At 47.2% G+C, this 20,144-nt stretch overlaps 1 protein-coding gene across 1 annotated transcript in view; it reads right to left on the reverse strand.

Moving 5' to 3' along the window:
* MBOAT2 (membrane bound O-acyltransferase domain containing 2) overlaps positions 1–20,144 on the reverse strand; it is a 125,854-nt gene that overhangs the window by 16,522 nt on the left and 89,188 nt on the right. Inside the window, exons 4-7 of the mRNA XM_039231017.1 lie at positions 19,725–19,820; positions 7,601–7,656; positions 5,745–5,799; positions 159–339 (exon numbers count right to left, since the gene is read on the reverse strand). Coding sequence (XP_039086948.1) covers positions 159–339; positions 5,745–5,799; positions 7,601–7,656; positions 19,725–19,820 — 388 coding nt within the window. The remainder of the gene's footprint in view (positions 1–158; positions 340–5,744; positions 5,800–7,600; positions 7,657–19,724; positions 19,821–20,144) is intronic.

Genomic DNA, 20,144 nt, shown 5'->3' on the forward strand with positions numbered 1-20,144 from the left:
ATCATTACTGGGCACAGTGTGAAGGGTCATTTACCTTAAAAAAATGTCTTTAAAAAACAGATGGGTAAGTTCCAAACCTGAAAACGTTAGTTATCTGTACACAAACACTACTACTCGATATGTGCTACCAAGGCTCCAGATAAACCTCAGGACCTTACATTTGGAGACGGCTCTGCTCTCTCATACTGCACTTCTTTTCCGTTTTCGCCTGACTGTGCCAGGTGGTGGGATCTGCCTTCGATGAAAGTGATGTAGTCTTTGTAGGAGCAGAGTGGGCCCGCCAGGATGCCCATGAAGTTGCAGTTGTAGCTTAAGTACTCCAGGAGGCTCGGCATGCGTCTGCAAGGAAAGGCACGCGGCTCGTGAGGTGGGACGGGAGCTTTCAGAAAATCTGACAGGAACCATCGCCCTCTTCCGTGCTGCCCTCACCCCTTCCAAAATAAAACAAGCTTTAATTTTCAAATGCATTCCCACAAGGAGACTTTTTTTAATGTTTATTTATTTTTGAGAGAGAGAAAGAGAGAGTGAGCAGAGGGAGAGGCAGAGAGAGAGAGAGAGAGGGGAACAGAGGATCCCAAGTGGGTCCCGTGCTGACAGCAGACAGCCCAAGGCGGGGCTCAAACTCATGAACCGGGAGATCATGACCTGAGCCAAAGTTGACTGACAGAGCCCCCCAGGAGCCCCCAAACAATGAGAATTGAAAAGATCAGGACGCAGTGATGCTCAATGGTATTTCTGGATAAGGGAGTCACTACAACCAGTCTCTACTTAACTCCTTCGTTACAAAACAAACCCAAGACGGACAAGACATGGCGTAAGACATCGTCCCTTGCCAGCTGCCAGCCACACACCAGACCATTCACACACTGACCCTGTGCCCACACGCTCCAGGCTCTAGAGCTACTGCGGTGAGCAAAACAGAGAAACATTCCGCGTTCACCCAGCAGACGCAAAACACAGATAATTTAAAAATAGGTATAAAATATTTTCAGAGATGCTAAGTACTGCAAAGAGAAAGGGTTCTTCTATTATTATTACTATTACTATTACGTAAACAAGTCAAAGAAGGCCTGTCTCACCAGACAACATGTGCGCAGAGGCCGGGAGGAAGTGAGACAGGGAGTCGCGTGAGCCTCTGGGACAAGGATTCCGGGCAGAGGGAACAAGGCGCGCTGAGCCCCTGAGAGGGGGGCGCACCCACAGCGGGGAGGCTGGTGTTGCTGGAAAGGGCAGAGCCAGGGAGAGAGACGGGAGAGAGGCCCGAGAGGCCCGAGGTGGGTCACATAGGGCCTGCCTGATAAGGCGTGGTAGGAACTCTCCGACTTTATTCTGAATGTGATGAAAAACTACAAGGAAGTTTTTAAAAGCCCTATGCTTCCAAAGAACCCCTATAGCCCCTGAGGGTGGGCGGGACAGGGGTGGAGGCCAGAAGACCAGCGACAGAGGCTGGGAGGCAGCATCTCCGTATATTTATGGCAGGACAGCCTCAGGGTTTGCTGATACACTGGAAGCGGGCGCGAGAAAGGAATGAGGGATGCCTTGCCACGTTTCTCCTTCAAGTGCTCTGAGGTCTGTCCAAACGGCACATGGCATCTAAAGTTTACAGAGCATTCTAGTTCTTACTGCAGATAACCAGGTAAAAAATATATGCACTATCATACAGGTGACTCAGCAATCTACATTTTATTGCTTTTGTTTTTTTTTTAAGGTTATTTATTTTGAGAGAAAAAGACAGCACGTGCACACACGTAGGGGAGAGGGAGGGAATTCCAAGCAGTTTCTGAGCCGTCAGCGCAGAGCCTGACGCAGGGCTCGAACTTACGAACCATGAGATCGTGACCTGAGCCAAAACCAAGAGTCGGAGACTCAACCTACTGAGCCACCCAGACATCTCCCTATTGACTTTCTAAAAGCAGCTCCATTTATCAAGTCTGCCGTCCACTGACAATCATAAACTATCATAAATAAAAGAACAGCTGGGGCACGTGGGTAGCTCAGTCACTTAAGCGTCCAACTCTTGATTTCAGCTCAGGTCATGACCTCATGGTTCGTGAGCTCAAGTCCCACATTGGGCTCTGTGCTGGCAGTGCTGAGCCTCCTTGGGATTCTCTCTCTCTGCCTTTCTCCTGATTATGCTTGTTCTTTCTCTCAAAATAAACTGTAAAAAAAAAAAAAAAAGAGATTTTAAAAGAAGAGCTACACCTGGGGACTGGAAGCAGGTTTCTGGAAGACGTTACCATCCTTCCTTCCTCTCTAATGTGAGAAGTGGTTTCCTTAAAAAGCACAAACACTCCTTGTGGCCAAGAGAAGTCGATGGAACCTCTCTCATATGTGTCTTTATAAAAGACAATAAAAAAGAAAACTGTGCTTCCCGCCCATCCGACACTAGCTAGAACACCACGGAGCCAAACTCTCTTTTAGATTTTTCCAGAATTATTTTTCTACACTTAAAATGGTTTTGAGCTTTATGTGTTTTCTGTTGAAGGCTCAAAATTGAAAAGAGAAACATGTTGCTGGCAGATTTCCTCTCGCATCTTTCCTGTGATGCGGAAACAATGCGTTCTCACTGCCTCAAACAAGGGTGCGCGCACTGCGGTCATAAAGTGGTGGACTTCCTGGGCTCCTACAACACGGCTCCATTTCTACACTGAGTGTTTCAAGCCCCAAAACAATATCATGTTATCAAGACACAACTCAGTCCTCCCAAGTCAAACTATGTATCACAACTGGCAAGGACAGGAGATAATCATGCCTGGCTTAATCGTCATAAAAATATGACAAGTCATTTTACGTCCTAAGTAGAGAGTTATAATATTTGCTCTTTCATATGAGAAACAGAACTGTACTACTTCCTTTATGACATGAAATGACGGAATCACATTTCATTCCACAGGGATTTATTTGGGGTCAACCCCAGGTGTCTGAGGTTCGAGCTTCGCAGCCCCAGCGTGACAGCCTTTCCTGGACAGTAGCTCTGTGTGGCAGGGGCTGCCCAGCGCACTGGAGGGTGTTTAGCGGCACCCTGGCCTCCACCTGCCACATGTCAGCAGCATCACCCCTGGGACAACGAAAACTGTCTCCAGACCCTGTCCGATCTCCCCAGGCGGGGCACAGAAGCACCGCCAGTGGTGAGCTGCCATCCAGGCAATGAGATATAATGATAAATGAGCCCAAGTTCTGTCTGCATAGAGCTTTTTCGTTAAGGGGGTAGAAAGAGAAAAGAATCTGTAACAAGAAAAAAAATCTATAACATCAGACAGTGATCTATATTGTGAAGAAAAACAAAGGAGGGCCAAGGGACAGAGAGTGACGGCAGGGACTGGGGGGGGGGGGTTCTCACAAGGAGCTGTGTGCAGAGCTCCTGGCGCCTGACTGTGTTAGCCTCCCCCAGTTAACTCCATGGGAGCCGCTGTGGGGGCTCCTCAGAAGAGGGGATAATTTAACCCAACACACGTTACAAAGACGGCTGGCTGCTGAGTGCAAAGCAGACTGTGGAGGGAAAAGAGAGAGAACTGAGCCCCGCTGGGGAGGCTGCTCCAGTAGCCCGAGGAGAGAGCGAGGTCGGGCTGGGGCGATCTCAGGGGGGCTGGTGAGAAGCCAGTCTGACCGGGGACGGTCAGATGTCATGGTCAGAAGAGAAACAGGTCTCCGAGACAGAGTGAGCTTGCCGGTGCAGTGGATCCGCAGCGAGACGCCGGCTCTGCCTGAGGTCTGCCGTCGGCACCAGTGATTTGGTCCTGCCGCTACCTGACGGCGAGCGGGCTGGGGAGAGGGACGGGGGGCGGAAATCGGGAATTCCGTTTGGACGCGTCCTATCTGAGACGCCTGCTCAGACCCGTGCCAGGAGGCTGAAACGGCAGACGGCGTGAGGCTGGAGCTCAGGGGGAGGCGCCGCCGTGGGAAGGCCGTTACGAGACTTCAAACGGGCGGCACGTGGCCCCCAGAGACGCTGGAGACGCCCCAGGATGGGCCTCGGAGCCCACGAGCCTTCCGTGGTGAGCCTCAGAGGCGGACTCGGCCAAGACGACAGAAGGAAACAGCCAGAGAGGCGGGAGAACACAGGAGGGAGGCCCCTGGGAGGAATGTAGTTCAAGGACTGACGGACGGGCTGGGTCGGATGGCGCTGGCAGGCTGACAGTTACATCCGGCGAGGTTCAGGCCACCTGGAAAAACGCCATCAGCCCAGTGGTGGGGACACGCCTGAGTGTGCTGGGCCGAGGAGAGCACGCGGGGCGGGGAAGGGGAGGCGGCGTGACAACTCTCTCACAGAGGCTTGCTCTACAAGGCCGCAGAGTCGCGCGGCGGCAGCTCGAAGGGAGAGTGCGGTGACGCTGCTTCTGCTCTCAGCCGGTGGGAGAAGACAGGGAGAGACGATGAGTGACCGCGCACGGGCCGGGGTGAGAAACATAATCCCGGAGTCAAAGAGGAGAAGGGAGAAGTTGACCTTGGAATGGATTATGGGCAGCGCTGGGAAGGGACAGAAAGTGGAGCATTCTGTTACACACACGGGTGGTTTGGCAGCTTTAGTGGTTGCAGAATGAAGTGACTGCTACCGCCGTGACCTGGGCGAAGGGCGCGGGCGTCTGAGGAAGGAGAGCGCACAGGCTCGCGGGAGCGGCCGGGAGACACACCCCCGCCACGGGCCGCGCTCAGGTGCTGATGTTAAACGTGGGGCCACACGCTCCACACAAGTCCAGTCACCAAGGATGAATGCTTTCCCCCTCTGCTCTCTTCCACTGTCTGGGCAGGCAGAGAGTCAAATTTAATAGGGTTTGGGGGTTTGCTAGGGAGGTGTGTGGGAGGGCAAGGCGGAAATGGGAGCTGAGAGGTCGTCGGAATGGGCCAAGGGCTCCTAACGATCACAGAGCCCAGATCCAAGTGACCGCTCAGCAACTGTCTATCAAGTGCATGTTTACTGATACGTAAATACTGACTACTGAGATATCAAAATAGAATCATTTTAAAGATGGGGAAAATTTAAGAAGATTCCCAAGACGAGCTGCCAAGAGTGAACCCTCAGGGTAGGGTCTATCCACCATCACAAACTCAACCTCACTCTTGGGACAGCCAGGCATCTGGTAGTCCTCCATCTACAGAAAGCAAGGGGCTTCCTAGGAATTTTTTCTTTAGGTAAAATGAGGATTCTATCTCTAATTATAGTAAGATAGACCCTTTCCAAGAAATTAAGCTATTCCTTAGTCAACAGAGTACTATAAAAAATGAAATAGAAACCTACCCAGAATGAATTCCGCAAATAATATTGAGAATATTTTACTGGTTCTTCGTTATTTCAAAACATGGCGTCTGTGTGCTATAGCAACATATCTTTTTTTTTTTTTTTTATAACAACATATCTTAACCCTGCACCTGCTACTGAGTTATTGGCCTATAAATGGAAGTGGCGATCATCACTCATTACTCTGTGGCAGACACGAAGACTGTATGATCTTCCTGTCTGCAGGCAACTCAGAAAGCCATAGGACAGAAAATCTGGTGACACCTTCATGGTACACAGGAGGCACATACTACATGATGATATATCTCAGGTGCTATGGGAGCCTGAGAAGGGACACGTAGCCTAACTTAGCAAGACTTGGTGGCAGGGAGGTGTGCGGAGGGAGGAAGGTTTGATTTTCACAAAGTCAGTACCTCTAGGAGACGAGTCAGTCTGAGCCACGAGAGTCAAGTATATTCCAGGTAGAGACAGTGTGAACCAGGGCAGGACACCATTAGAGGGCACGTACCTTACAGCTAGACCCCTCTGTGATGACGTCAGTTCTTCATCCTTTCGAAACATCCCTGAGAAATAAAAACAGGTACTTTTGTCAATTATGATTTTCCCTAAGAATGGCACTCCCCCCCCATTCACACTTCTACCATTTTCTCAGTGGAAATTCATGCTATCATCCAATTTGGGTATAATTGGTTCCTTTCTTTCTCACTGTCACATTGGTTCAATCACATCAAAGGACCACCATGTAAGCTGACTCGTCTAGTCTGTATAAAATAAATACCAAGCATCAGGGCACAAATCTCACTCTTCTCTAGAGTAATTATTATTAACTTACCAATTTCAGGGGTGGTATATGTAAGTGCTGAATCGCTGGATTCTACTCCTCAAGGTAAGTCAAGTCTACACTGTATGTTAACTAACTGGAGAATAAAAAAAAATTCCAAAATGCTAGCGTATTTTATAATGAACACTATGACTTTCAAAGGGGGGCATTAAGGGGCACCTAGGTGGCTCAGTCAGTTAAGCGTCCGACTTCAGCTCAGGTCATGATCTTACAATGTGTGGGTTCAAGCCCCACGTCAGGCTCTGTGCTGACAGCTCGGAGCCTGGAGCCTGCTTCTGATTCTACGTCTGTCTCTTTCTCAACTCTGCTTATGCTTTCTGTCTCTCTCTCAAAAATAAATAAATAAACATTAACAAAAAGGGGGGGGCATTCCAATGTTTCTATTATTAGATGATTTAAAAGATTAACATCAGTATTACAAATGAGCAGCTCAACATAAAGCAAGGAATGATTTCCTTCCCTCTCTATGACTCTAACGAATGAAACCATACGCATATACCATCTGTATCCATTTTTTACCTTCTCTCCCCAAAGAGGAGGCTATGACTTATGATTACACATCAACTTAATGGACTCTAAGCCCGATTTAAAGACCAAAGGAGAAATAAATTAAGATGCAAATAATATACTTAAAAAATATCTGTAGGTCTTTTTTTTTTTTTTAATGTTTTATTTATTTCTAGGAGAGAGAGAGAGAGAGAGACAGCGTGAGCAGGGGAGGGTCAGAGAGAGAGTGAGTCACAGACTGAAACAGGCTCCAGGCTCTGAGCTGGCAGTCAGCCCAGAGCCCGACGCGGGGCCCGAACCCACGGACAGCGAGATCATGACCTAAGCGAAAGTCAGACGCTTAACCGACTAAGCCACCCAGGCGCCCCTATCTGTAGGTCTTCCTTAGCAGATGGTACAGGATGGGTAATCCAGGCAGTGGAGCTAAAACCCCACGTAACAAGCTCTGCGGGCCACTATGAATGACCAGTCTGGCTGGGGATGCCCCTCCAGTGCGTGAGGAAACCAAAGTCTAACGCATGACTCACAGCCCAGAGTGTGAGCATTTCCTACGGCAAGGTGTCCATTCACTGAAGGCAGAAAATATGGATACATACATATTTCTGCTAAAAACAGATGTAATTGTGAATGTGTGTATTATGCATATAAGAGATCAGGGACGAGGGGAAAAGCATCCAAATACTAATAAAAATGTAACAGAGATGAAGCAGGGACTGACAAAACTTGATTTAGACCAAATATCTATTTCTTTTATACTGTATGTTGCCACTGATGCTGGTCGTAAGAGGGGACCCCACTCTTACTGTTTTTGTCACTAAATCAAATGTGGAATTAAGATAAAAAAACTGCAAAAAAATAAAATAAATAAATAAACACACTTTAATGAACCTACGCAGAGCTGAATACTCCTCTCTCTTACCTCCTCTAACACAGAAAGTTAGGGTCTTATCTCAGGTGAAGGTATATTTGATTAGGATTTCTTTCGGTGATGAAAAATTAAATTTCTAAATTCTTACCATCATGAATTTCGTAAGCCAAACTAGTGATCTTCTGGGTAATTATCATCATTGGGCTGTAAGAGAATAAAAAATAAGTATTTAAAAGCAGGAACTTAAAATATATACTAATATATATATAAATTATATAAAGCATATAAATTAGTATTAGTATTAGTATATAAAATATATACTAATGATATATGCAAAAACAGTTTATTCTGCTTATACAATGCAAAATCCTGACACTTTTTAACAACAACAACAAAAAGACCCTCAGGGATTTACCAGAGAGAATCCGGGGCTGCTGTGTTTGGGGAAGGCAGAGGGCTAAAGGAGCTAGGGCTTCTCTCTTGCTTTAAAGGCAGGCAGGCAGGGAGGGAGGGAGGCAGGCAGGGAGGGAGGGAAGAAAAGGGAAAGAGGCAGGCAAAGAGAGAGAAAGACAGAGAGAGAAAAGAAAGGAGAAAGGGAGGAAGGAAGGAAGGGAGAGAGGAAGGGAGGAAGGAAGAGAGGGAGGGAGGGAGGAAGGAAGAGAGGGAAGAAAAGGGAAAGAGGCAGGCAGAGAGAGAGAAAGAGAGAGAAAAGAAAGGAGAAAGGGAGGAAGGAAGAAAGGGAGGGAGGGAGGGAGGAAGGAAGAGAGGCAGGGAGGGAGGGAGGGAAGAAAAGAGAAAAACACATGCTCATCGCCAGGAGACCCTGCCTGAGCAGGGGTGAGGAGGGGTGAGCAGCTCCACTCGCCTCCTCCCTCCCGCACCAGGCCGAGGGGCAGAGGGAGGAGCGCGCACGCAGCCGTCAGGCGTGGCCCTGGCTTCCCCGATCTTGACTTTTCAACATACCATGCTGCTGCTTCTGCCTCGGCTGACTTAAAGTGACTTAAAGGTGAAATAGGTGGAAAATTAAAGGCTGGGTGAGAAACGCAGAACAAAACGGGAGAGACGGGGGGGGGGGAGGAAGAAGCAGGACAAGGCCCCCCCACCGGCCTCGGGCCCAGGAGAGCCGCCCCAGACACAGCGCCTGATGCGCACCTTATAGACGGCGTTAAGTCATATTACAACTTAGAAGATGGCAATAGTTTCCTCCCTATTTTGTAATCTCTAGTTGAATGGATAACTTGGAAAGGAAGAACAAATAAATCCACGTTAAGAAAACCACCGGGATCCATCTTTACCGTTTATCACATTCGGTTACCGATACTCGTATCAAAGAACAGTTCATCACAAGGTATTTATTTAGATTTTTGGAATTCCACTAAAGCCAGGACACTGCGTCCTGCCGAGACGCAGAGGGTGAGCTCGGGCTCCGAGTAGGTGCGGCCAAGGCAAGGCCTTCGGGAAGGTCAGCCCCGTAGCCCACACGCCGCAGGAGGCGGCTCGACTCGGCTGCGGGGACACAGTGCCTTCCCCCCTGTCCCCATGTCTCGGAGCAGGAGAGCGGGCAGTGTGGACTCTACCCATGGCCAAACGAGGGCGTCCTTCAACACAGAAAGAAAGGAGGCTGCCGGGAGGGGTGAGGAGATGCAGGGTCAGGCCCTGAGCACTCACAGCGCGTGCTCCTCACTGAACAGCAAGGTTCAGAAAGGAAAGGAAAGGAAAGCCGGTCATGTGGCAGGTGCTCCCAAACTCCAAGTGCAGGAGGGAGGAGATTCCCTCCAAAGGCCGCTCTTCTGTGTGGCCACTCACTCTCCAGAAATGACCCCTCAGCCAACCTCTCCCCTGGGGCAGCTCTGAACACCCAGCTGCCCATTTAGCTTTCGGGATGTTTTACGTGCCTCTAAGGATTGCAAAAATAATGATTTCACTTCCTTGGGGGGAAAAGAATCATTTTTCTCACCCTGTCTGAGTTCTCTTCGTAGTTCAGCTCACCGAAGAATTAAACAAGACTCTTCAGTTCTAAATGCTAATTCCCATGTCACCTCCAGTCATAATGAAAACAACTGATAAAATGATTATTTATCAACTCAGTGATGGGGGGGGGGTGCCTGGATGGTTCAGCTGGCTAAGCATCTGACTCTTGAACTCAGCTCAGGTCTCGATCTCAGGGTCGTGAGTTCAAGCCCCACGTTGGGCTCCATGCTGGGTGTGAAGCTTACTTAAAAAAAAAAAAATCAACTCACTGACAATCTGTTAGGTACGTATATGTAAGATATTTTGAAAATGTACAAGCGTGCTCTGTGAGCACATGCCTACCTTGTGCCCCGGGCCACCAGGCATCCCTGTAAATGCCATCCGCTGTGCAGGCTGCAGGATGGCCCATGCACAGGAGCCAGGCCAGGAGATCGGGCGGCTGGGCCCGAGAATCCTGTCCCTCACAGAGACGGAAAGAGGGCGGGGAGCAGACGTGAATGCTCCAGAATCTTTCCACATGATGCTCCCTCCACTTAGACTGCTCTTCCTGGAACTGGCTTTGCAAGGACAGCTGAGGGGTCACTTAGCCCAAGAGGCCCGGGGACAGCTCCGCCTCGGGCGCCTCTGCCACAATGCCCACACTCGCCCTTCACTTAATCTCCGCTTCTTGTTTTCCTGCTTTGAAACACGTTCACGTTCGTGGCTGTCTCATTGTTTTAAACTCTGTCTTTCCTCTCTGGAAAGTCCACGAGGTGAGGAACCAACAGTCTTTTTCACCACGGAACACACAGTGGCTTGCACATGATGTGTGCTAAGTAAATGTTTTAAAAACACCAAATTGGGGCGCCTGGGTGGCTCAGTCGGTTAAGCATCCGACTTCGGCTCAGGTCATGATCTCACGGTTCGTGGGTTCAAGCCCCACGTCGGGCTCTATGCTGACAGCTCAGAGCCTAGAGCCTGTTTCAGATTCTGTATCTCCCTCTCTCTCTGACTCTCCCCTGCTCACACTCTCTCTCTCTCAGAAATAAATAAAAAATAAAACATATAAACATAAATAAATAAATAAAACATAAAAAAATAAAAAATAAATAAAAACACCAAATAAATGGACTCCTCTAAGCGTCCGGTCAAGATCTCTCACTCCTTCTACAGGTTGATCGGCCTCCCTCCCGCCTGTCCATTCTCATCTGTGCTTGAAAGCTTTTACCATACTGTTTTGTCATATTTCGTTTGCTTTCCTGTCACCACAAAAACCCCAGGCTACTGAACACCAGCAACGCTGCCGTATTTATCCCGGCACCTCTGGCACTAGACTACACACGGGCTCAAAGGACTGACTGGTTTGCAAAAACATCTCAACCTTTTTGTTCCCTTTATTGGTGATCGTTAGCCCTGAATATTCCCTTTGGTTTTAAATCGGTGGCAGTTCCAGTGCCTCTGGTCCAACCTGTCATGGGATGGGGTCAGGGGTGGTGAATGTGAAAGTAAAATGCTAGAAGGCAGAATTACCACAGAGAGACTCAAAGGAGTTAGGTTATAAATGAAAGTAAGCCAGTAGCACAGTGAAAGTTTGGCAAAGCATGAATAGAGCACTGAGAGCGGAGAAAAGTGAACCAGAGGGGGAAATGGACAGACGAGGCCAGCACAGGCCACGTGCCCCATTGGAGGCCGACCAGAGCGGGACCAACCTCACCTCGTTACAGCAGAAGCCAGTGTGCGGAGGAAACACCTGTGCACTGTCCTCACAGCGCACCTGCAGTGGGTCTGCTGCAGAGCGCGCTCTGTTCACAAACAGCTGTTTCACTCACTCACCCGTTATTTCACTTACACCTTTACCGACATTTTAACCAACTTGTTGACTTCGCATCTACTAGAGTCTCCAAAAGCTAATCACTTCCAGGGTTATAGAAATTCTGAGATCACCTGATGAGAATCAGAAAGACCCTCTGAGGGGTGCCTGGGGGGCTCAGGTCACGATCTCATGGTTCGTGGGTTCGAGAACCACATCGGGCTCTGCTGACAGCTCGGAGCCTGGAGCCTGCTTCGGATTCTATCTCTCCCTTTCTATCCCTCCCCCGCTTGTACTCTGTCTCTCAAAAATAATAAACGTTAAAAAATTTTTTAAAATATATAAAAAGATTTCAAAAAAGACCCTCTGGCTCCCCTGTGGCAGTCAGGGATGGAGGAGGGCGGGGGTGTATGGCCTCAGGATCTCCAACTGGTGAGCTCAGGGCCGCGGACAGAGGTACCTGTACCTTCTACGTGACGACATCACTGTATTTAGGTGAAACTACACATATTTACTCCCCCTGCCACTCTGCTAGGAATGCGCAGGAATATGGAATATAACTTTTCAGAGTAAATACTTCCAACTGACGAGGCACTTTCAGGTAATATTAAAAAAAAAAGCCTATCTGCTATAAAGAACTAAAAATTCTACAGGTCTTGAAATTTAAAAAACCAAAAGGATACAAAAATTTAAAAGACATTTACATACACGTTTCTTGTCTCTACAGATAACAACAGGATTTAGTTCTATCAGACAGTACAATTCAACTGTAGTTCAGCATTATTAGAAACTGATGCTGAAAAGAACAATGCTTCCTTAATTGTGCATTATCTCCAGGAGACACTATCTCTAGCGCCATCTGCATACTCGGATGTGACCAAGCAACAGCAAGCACCTGTCAGGTCAAAGGTCAGTTTGCGCTGGGAGCAAATCAGCTGACAGCAGGGCCCACCAGTCACCTCCCCAGGGTAGTCATCTCTTCCCTCCACAAACAGCAAAACCCACTGAGGCCACAATGAACCCCACGTACCGAATGCCAAAGAACATGCAGTGAGTCGTAATGGAGAAGGCCATGGGCTCTGAGCCACGTTCATTCACTCACTTTACTCCCTCATTCAGAAACAGGTATTTAACAAGCACCTGTAAGACACCAGCTGCTGGAGACCCAACCGTGCACAAGGTGAAGTTCTCGGTGCCGCAGACGTCACCGTGTATCGGACAGAGAGAGATACTGAAGGAATCAACAGGTGAACGCATCGTTGCCAAGTGCTGAGCGCAGGTGCCGAGCGGGGCGCAGGGAGGAGGCAGGGCCAGGACTCGGGGAGACCTGGCTTACTCTCAAGGTGACATTTCCAGTGAGAACAAGGCAGAGAGCAGCCTGCAGAGGTCAGAATGTTCAGGAAGGAGGAAAGCAGTTCATCAGCCGTCAGGGAGAAGCGTGGCTAGCACGTGGGGAGACAGGGGGCCACTGGGGGCATGAGAGCGAGTGCAGAGGGAGGAGGGGGACAGGAGGAGCAGCGGTCACGGTCATATCCAGCAGGCTTCTGGAGCTGAGTGACCCATGCATGGGAGGGTTTTCTGCACGGAAGTAACTGGGTGTTAAATGGGTGTTTCTGGCTCCGGGCTGAAAAGACTGAGGAGGGGCGCCTGGGGGCTCAGTCGGATGAGTGTCAAACTCGGTTTAGGTCATGATCTCACAGTTCTTGAGTTCAAGCCCCATGTCAGGCTCTGCACTGACAGCTTGGAGCCTGCCTGGGATTCTCTCTCTCTCTCTCTCTCTCTCTCTCTGCCCTTCCCCTGCTCACGCTCTCTCTCTCTCAAAATAAATAAACTTAAAAAAAAAAAAACACCAGCTTGTTAAAAAAAGACTGAGGAGCCGCAGGGGGATAAGTGGGCGGGAGAAGGTGGTGGCTCAGACCAGGGTGACAGCGTGCATGGCCTGATGTGGAGCCCGGCCATCATCTAACAGTAAAGACGACAGGATCCGCCGATGGTCTGACAATAGCACAACCCAGTGCTGCCAAGGGTTCTGACCGGGGCAGCCACCAGAAGGACGGGGACAAGTGAGACAGGCCACAGGAGGGCCGGCGGGGCTTCCAGAGTCCGTCTGAGGTGCGTCCAGTGTGAAACCAGGTGGAGATGCGGGCAGCGAATGGGCGGCTAGACACGGGTCGGAGAAGTGCGCTTACATCCTGCCCCCACTACAGATCAGCTGTGGGAGACTGGGAAGCTGCTTCCCCCTCCAAGTTATTATCTAAAAAGCAGAGAAAATAGGGACACGGGGTGGATTGCATAAAGCAGCAGCAAGACAAATACCTCGAACAGTATCTGAGACACTGCACATGTTCGATGAAACCCCCTCTAATAAATGCTGGAGTTAACTACTAAAGCACAAGGCACGGGGCGCCTGGGTGGCTCAGTCGGTTAGGCCTCCGACTTCGGCTCAGGTCATGACCTCATGGTTCCTGGGTTCGAGCCCCGCGTCGGGCTCTGTGCTGACAGGTAGCTCGGAGCCTGGAGCCTGCTTCGGATTCTGTGTCTCCCTCTCTCTCTGACCCTCCCCTGTTCACATTGTCTCCCTCTCTCTCTCAGAAATAAAAAAAAAAAAAAAAGAAAAAAAAGAGCACAAGGCACTGAAGGGCACAGTAACTGGCTGTAGATTGCCGCCTCTGAAGAGGCTTTCTCACCAAAACAGGAGACGCACAGGGATGGGAAGAACTATGTTGAAAAGTGTCCTGAGCCCAACAAGACATCTGAAGAAATGTGTGCAGAGATGAGAGAGAATTCAAACCCAGGGGAAAACCTCAAATTGGAGTCCTGTCACCTGGGCTGGTAAGATTGCGGCGGTGGCTGTGCGCCGACGGCCGGCCGGGAAGGGTGTCCTGAGCACAGGGAAGAGACTGGGCAAAAACGCAAACATACAGTCAGAAGAGCAGGGCCCTGGGCATCAGACGACTGAGGAAGAGAGTGGGACGGGGCTGAGGGGCAGCCGGGCACACACCGTGAGGGCTTGGAGCCCCTAGAAAACCAAAGGCTTCTGAAAAATCTCCTTAAAGCACGCTGCTCTGTGAAGGGACGTTAAGAGCAGGGAAGGCCTGGGGAGGCTGCAAACCAGACAAATGAAGCCGTAGCGCTGCCTGTTCACTGTTGGTAACTGGGCCTACGGCAGGAGCAGCTGGACAAGTGTCTCCTCTATACAAATGTAGGTCAAGGTGTGGGAGACGCTGCCGCAGGACGCAACGGGATCAATGGGACACTAAAGTTTAGCGGCTGAATAATTTACGTCCATCCCACTTACAACACAGTTACTGGGCACAGAGTGAAGGAGGGAGATGAGAGCCAGGGGTCTTCTAGAGCTCAGCATGCAGCAGAGAGAGTCTACGATTAGACTCCACTTAATCGAGGCTTTCTAGGAGTACACATGACAATTGTACCCGTAGCTCTTAGACCATACGGTCTGTCCCTTATGCTGGATGGACTGCCACCTACGGAAGTATTTAGCACCTCACAAAATGTATAGCATGTGCTCAGTAAATCACAGCTGAACAAACACATGGGAGTAAGTAGCAGTAAATGTTTGCTGAGCATCTGATGCTATGTGGTTAGCTCTCAAACAGCCTTAATTTGAATGGAAAATTATGTCCTGGACATCTCGTTTGGTGGATGCACCAAGGTACCCTTCAAAAGCGAACACACTCCAAACAGAACTCACTGCCTTCCTGCCAAAGTGTGTTCTTACTTCCATCTACAAGTTCTTTATCTACACAGAAGGGAAGCATTTACCTTTCTCAGTACCACTTACTTCATAATCGAGAAGGGCTTTCCCCACGGATCTATCATCGCACGTCCATTCTGTACCTTTATTTCTCGGATCCATGGGTCTACTCCTCTCCTCTGGCTTCACTGTTGTCTACTCACGCTACAAACAGGAGTGTATTTTACACTGAAATTGCTACACTCAAGCACTTACACTTCTAGAGAAAGTTTTCCATTCATCTAATTTCCCTCAAAGCCTCACCTTGAACTGCATTACACCTACAGACTAACTTAAGAGGAATTGCCATTTTTACAATATTGAATTTTACCATCTGAATAACAAGATATTTCTCCAGTTAGTGTTCTTTTATATCCTACGGTAAAGTGTTATAGTTTTCTACACAGAGGTCCTCTGCATTTCTTCCTATATGTATTCTTATATAGCCACTCTCATGGTTTTTACTGCTTGGGAAACTAGGATCCTTTATTATATTTGCTAACTGGTTATTGCTGATCTAAAAGGAAGCTGTTTAATTATTTTATACTTCTCTTCTATTTTCTGAGGCTCCCATGAAAGCCAAGACTTCAGAAGTTTTCAACCATTCTCCAAAAAGAAACTTCTAGGAAGAAGCGAGTCCCTTTTATTGAATCAACATTTCGAATCGATCTTGAACTCCTGTCCAACCACAACCACACAGGCACTCACATTCACGTACATGTGCCATATCGGTTTCCCATGCCGCGGGCAAGAAGGACAGTCCCGAACAGAAGAGCTCCCACATGTTTCCTCCACAGGAGCCTGGTTTCACTCCCTGTGCTGCCAGCTTCAAGCCAACGGCAGCACTTGGGACAAAGGATGGTCACTTCATTCAACTCTACCTTCTTCAGATGTGCAACATTGTGGATATTTACCCTAATTAGGATCAAGTTAGGATCTTTTCTGCCCCTGTTATATAACACAATGAAGACTTCTAAATGGCTAAATATTCATTAAGGGGAAAGTCTGCCTCTAGATGGCTTCTTTTCTGTCCTGAGTCCAATGCAAAAAGAAAGAGAGTCCTTCAACTTCGTTCTCCCAGATGGCCTCCTTCAGCTCATTTGTCTCTGCCTAATCTTTATCAGTTTACTAATGATGACCGAATGTTTCCTCCTAATGGATAAAAATTACACATTAAACTGGGAGTTTTATTATCAGTTTTATAACCATATTTAAAATGCCATGTTGTTTTTCTTCCACATACTTAAACATTTTTAAATTGTATTTAAGTATTTAAATGAAATTTTAGGGGCGCCTGGGTGGCTCAGTTGGTTAAGCGTCTGACTGCGGGTCAGGTCATGGTCTCACGGTTTCTGAGTTCCAGCCCCGCGTCACTCTGTGCTGACAGCTCAGAGCCTGGAGCTGCTTCGGATTCTGTGTCTCCCTCTCTCTCTCTGCCCCGCCCCTGTCCGTGCTCTGTCTCTCTCTCAAAAATGAATAAACATTAAAAAAAATTCTTTTAAAAATGAAATTTGACATTTCAGCAAAATAAAGCCACGTCATAGAAAGCTATTTTTAAACATGCATTTTGCGCTTACTGCAAACTGCCCTCCCATCTGTGGACCGCACAGGCAGTCTTCCCTGTCTGCGTGAGCAGCAGCGGCAGGATGCTGGCTCTGCCTTTGCTCTCCAACAGCCCCTCCATCAACGTAATCAAGAAAATTCCAGGGGCGCCTGCGTGGCCCAGTCGGTTAAGCTTCCGACTTCGGCTCAGGTCATGATCTCACGGTTTGTGAGTTTGAGCCCCATGTCGGGCTCTGTGCTGACAGCTCAGAGCCTGGAGCCTGTTCGGATTCTCTCTCTCCCTCTCTCTCTGCTCCTCCCCTACTTGTGCTCTGTCTGTCCTGTCTCTCTCAAAAATAAAAATTAAAAAAAAAAGAGGATTCCAGAGATACTGAAGGAGGCGAAGCCCTAAGAAAGAAACTTCCCTAAACGACTGTGTGAAGCAAAGGCTCCTCCTTCTGTGGACTGTCAACGTGACTGAGAAATAAACATCTATTATGTTAAGCCACTGAAATTATGACATTTTAACAGCTGTTAGCCTTTCTCCAGCTAGAGAGCAACACGTTTAGAGTATCAGGTTAGAGAAATAAGAAAGGTGATGACGAGATCAACCAAAGGAGCAGCTGTGAGGGCCCAGGAAACCCTGCGTCATGCAAATCTGCACTCACATGAACCGCATGGATGAACTCAATTTAGCTATGTTAGACCGCTTTTTAAACCTGGCAGCTTATGGGGCACCTGGGGGGCTCAGTCGGTTAAGTGTCCAACTTCTGCTCAGGTCATGATCTCACGGTTCGTGGGTTCGAGCCCCGCGTTGGGCTCTGTGCTGACAGCTCAGAGCCTGGAGCCTGCTTTGGATTCTGTGTCTCCATCTCTCTCTGACCCTCCCCTGCTCACACTGTCTCTCTCTCTCTCTCTCAGAAATAAATAAAACATTTAAAAAAATAAAAAAAAAAGAATAAATCTGGCAGTTTAAAAACATAAGCAGTATTTGTTAAGTGAAGCGTCATGTGGAGTCCTCAAATAGAAACTAGAGTAGAGCAGTTGTGGTTGAAGTGAGACTAGAGGGCACGGCGTCACCTGCTTAGTGTCCCTGGAACGTGGCTGCAGGGTCCTAGCACTCAGGAAGGCCCTTTGAAAATTCATGATTTTACAGTATTAACTTCTAGTGGCTAATGTTAACATTTCTGTTATCTACATGCGTAAACTGAATTAGTCAAGAGTATTCTTTTTGTTTCTATTTCATACTATATGCTTAATTCATTCTTCACTGTACCACAAGCACTGAAGCTCTGAATTTTTTTTTTAATGTTTATTTTCAAGGGGAGGGGCAGAGAGAGAAGGAGACACAGAGAAGGAGATCAGAAGCAGGCTTCAGGCTCCATGCTGTCAGCACAGAGCCCGATGTGGGGCTTGAACCCACAAACCATGAGATCATGACCTGAGCTGAAGCAGGACGCTTAACCAACTGAGCCACCCGGGCGCCCACTAAAGCTCTGAATTAATCTTAGCAAAGCTTTGCCCACATTGCTCAGGTTTTCTACACTGTTTGCAATTTTCCCCCATTTTTCTCATTGTATTTTTTACTTTCCTCTTAACTGAGGTATTATTATTGATCGAGAAAGTATTTATTTAATGTCACTATGTGCTAAACACTACAGATACGCTGACGAATAAGACCAGTAGGGTAACTGTTCCCAGGAAGATTAAACTGTCTAAATGACCATGACTCTTGTAAACATTCACAACTAGTTCCTCCTTTCATTATGCCCAGATGACAACGTGTGACTGGACTTACACCTTCAAGTTCATAGAGATTTTCAGTGCCCCAACAGACTTCCTGATTCTGTCCGTTAGCTCTTTCTATTCAACAGTATCTATTATTTATAAGCTAGACCGTCAGCATCTATTCGTTGCTTCTGAACTCCAGGTATATTTCTCTATTCTACCCAATAGATCGTGAATTTAACTAGTTTGTAAAGTGTGTTTAATCAGTTTGTATTGGCTTTTTGTTCTTTTGCATGCAATCTCCTTTCATCAAAATCTATTTTTTAAAATCTGTTTTAAAAAAGTAAAATCTGGGGTGGCTGGGTGGCTCAGTTGGTTAAGCATCCAACTTCAGCTCAGGCCATGATCTCACAGTTTGTGGGTTCGAGCCCCACGTTGGGCTCTGGGCTCACAGCTCAGGGCCTGGAGCCTGCTTCAGATTCTGTGTCTCCCCTCTCTCTGCCCTTCCCATGCTCATGCTCTGTCTCTCTCTGTATCTCAGTAATAAATGTTAAAAAAAAATTTTTTTTAAAAAAGTACAATCTACTTGAATCCCATTAAGGAGAAAAAGAAAATTTCAGTTTCTAAAATTCTCTTGTTTCATAGCAGTAATTTTTCTCTAAGCTCATACAACTTTGGTCCATTTCTAATGCTGAATAACTTTTGTTCAGAGATGACATGACTTTCTTTATTTTTTCTACTCTGCTCATCCTTAGCAAAGGTCCCTTTATATAAAGGTGGTGAGCAAGACAGCCCTTAAGGACCCAGACTACGCTTACGCTGGAAGAGATACTCTGTGTGTTACAGGATGAAGAGCACCAGGGAGGGACGACATGCCCTCTGAAGGAACAAAAAAGCCAGAAGTTGTTTCCACTACTGGGCTGAATGCTAGACATATGAATGTAGAACATTCCACAAGAGGAAAATGCATACAACTCAAATACATATTCCAATGTCTTCTCTAGAAAAGTCAGAGGACGGGCTCAGCCGAGGAGTGTTGAGAAGCAGAAGTGACCAGATCTTACAGAGAAGTCGGTGAATGACCGTAAGAAAGTGGTTCGCTCAGGAGATCACAGAGAGAGAGAGAGAGAGAGAGTCAAGGATTCAGGCTGAAGGGGGCTGGTTTTCAACAGTTAACAGCTGATTGAAGAAATTTCTGTAAAATTAGAAAATGCCTCCAAGATCAGAATGCCACACGACAAATTCAATTGCTACACATTTAGAAATTTTACGTAAGTCGATTTAAAAGGACCGGTTATTTCTGTGACTTATACAGCACTTACAAAAGACCACTTTACCAAAGGAGAACGTCTCAACTCTTAGACAATTTTTCAACTAAAATATTTGTCGACAGCGTTTCATCAGAACTACTAAATGCAGCCACACGCTGTCCCTCTACCAATGTGACAGCAGATAAAACAGGCTACTGAATCAAAGTTTTACTCTTACCCTGAAAAATCAGCAGAATATTGTCCATAATCAAAGATATAGACTCTAGTAATTTGGCACACTGTGAGGTATCCCAAAGCAAACAGAAAACAATATCTGGAAAACAAAAACAAACCAGATTAGTGAAATTTAAAGATTCATTTTGTTAAAGAATACATTTTAAAATATTTTATTAACCATTGGGTATGGTTCAAAAATTAAATATTTCTAGAACTATTCCACAAACAGCTTTCTTCAATAAGTTGTAAAAATTCTTTACCAGTATCTAGTTACTTGACCTTTGTAACAACTTCAATGGCAAATCCACTTAGTCAATGCTTTCATTAATTTTTTTCCTTCTGGAAGACCTCCATAAACCAAATTATATATTTGAAACTCATGTTCACAAATATAAAACTGTGAGTATTGGTGTTTATTTAT

The sequence above is a fragment of the Hyaena hyaena genome, unplaced genomic scaffold (genome assembly GCF_003009895.1).
Source record: "Hyaena hyaena isolate Hyena2069 unplaced genomic scaffold, ASM300989v1 scaffold_53, whole genome shotgun sequence".
Taxonomy (NCBI): Eukaryota; Metazoa; Chordata; class Mammalia; order Carnivora; family Hyaenidae; genus Hyaena; species Hyaena hyaena.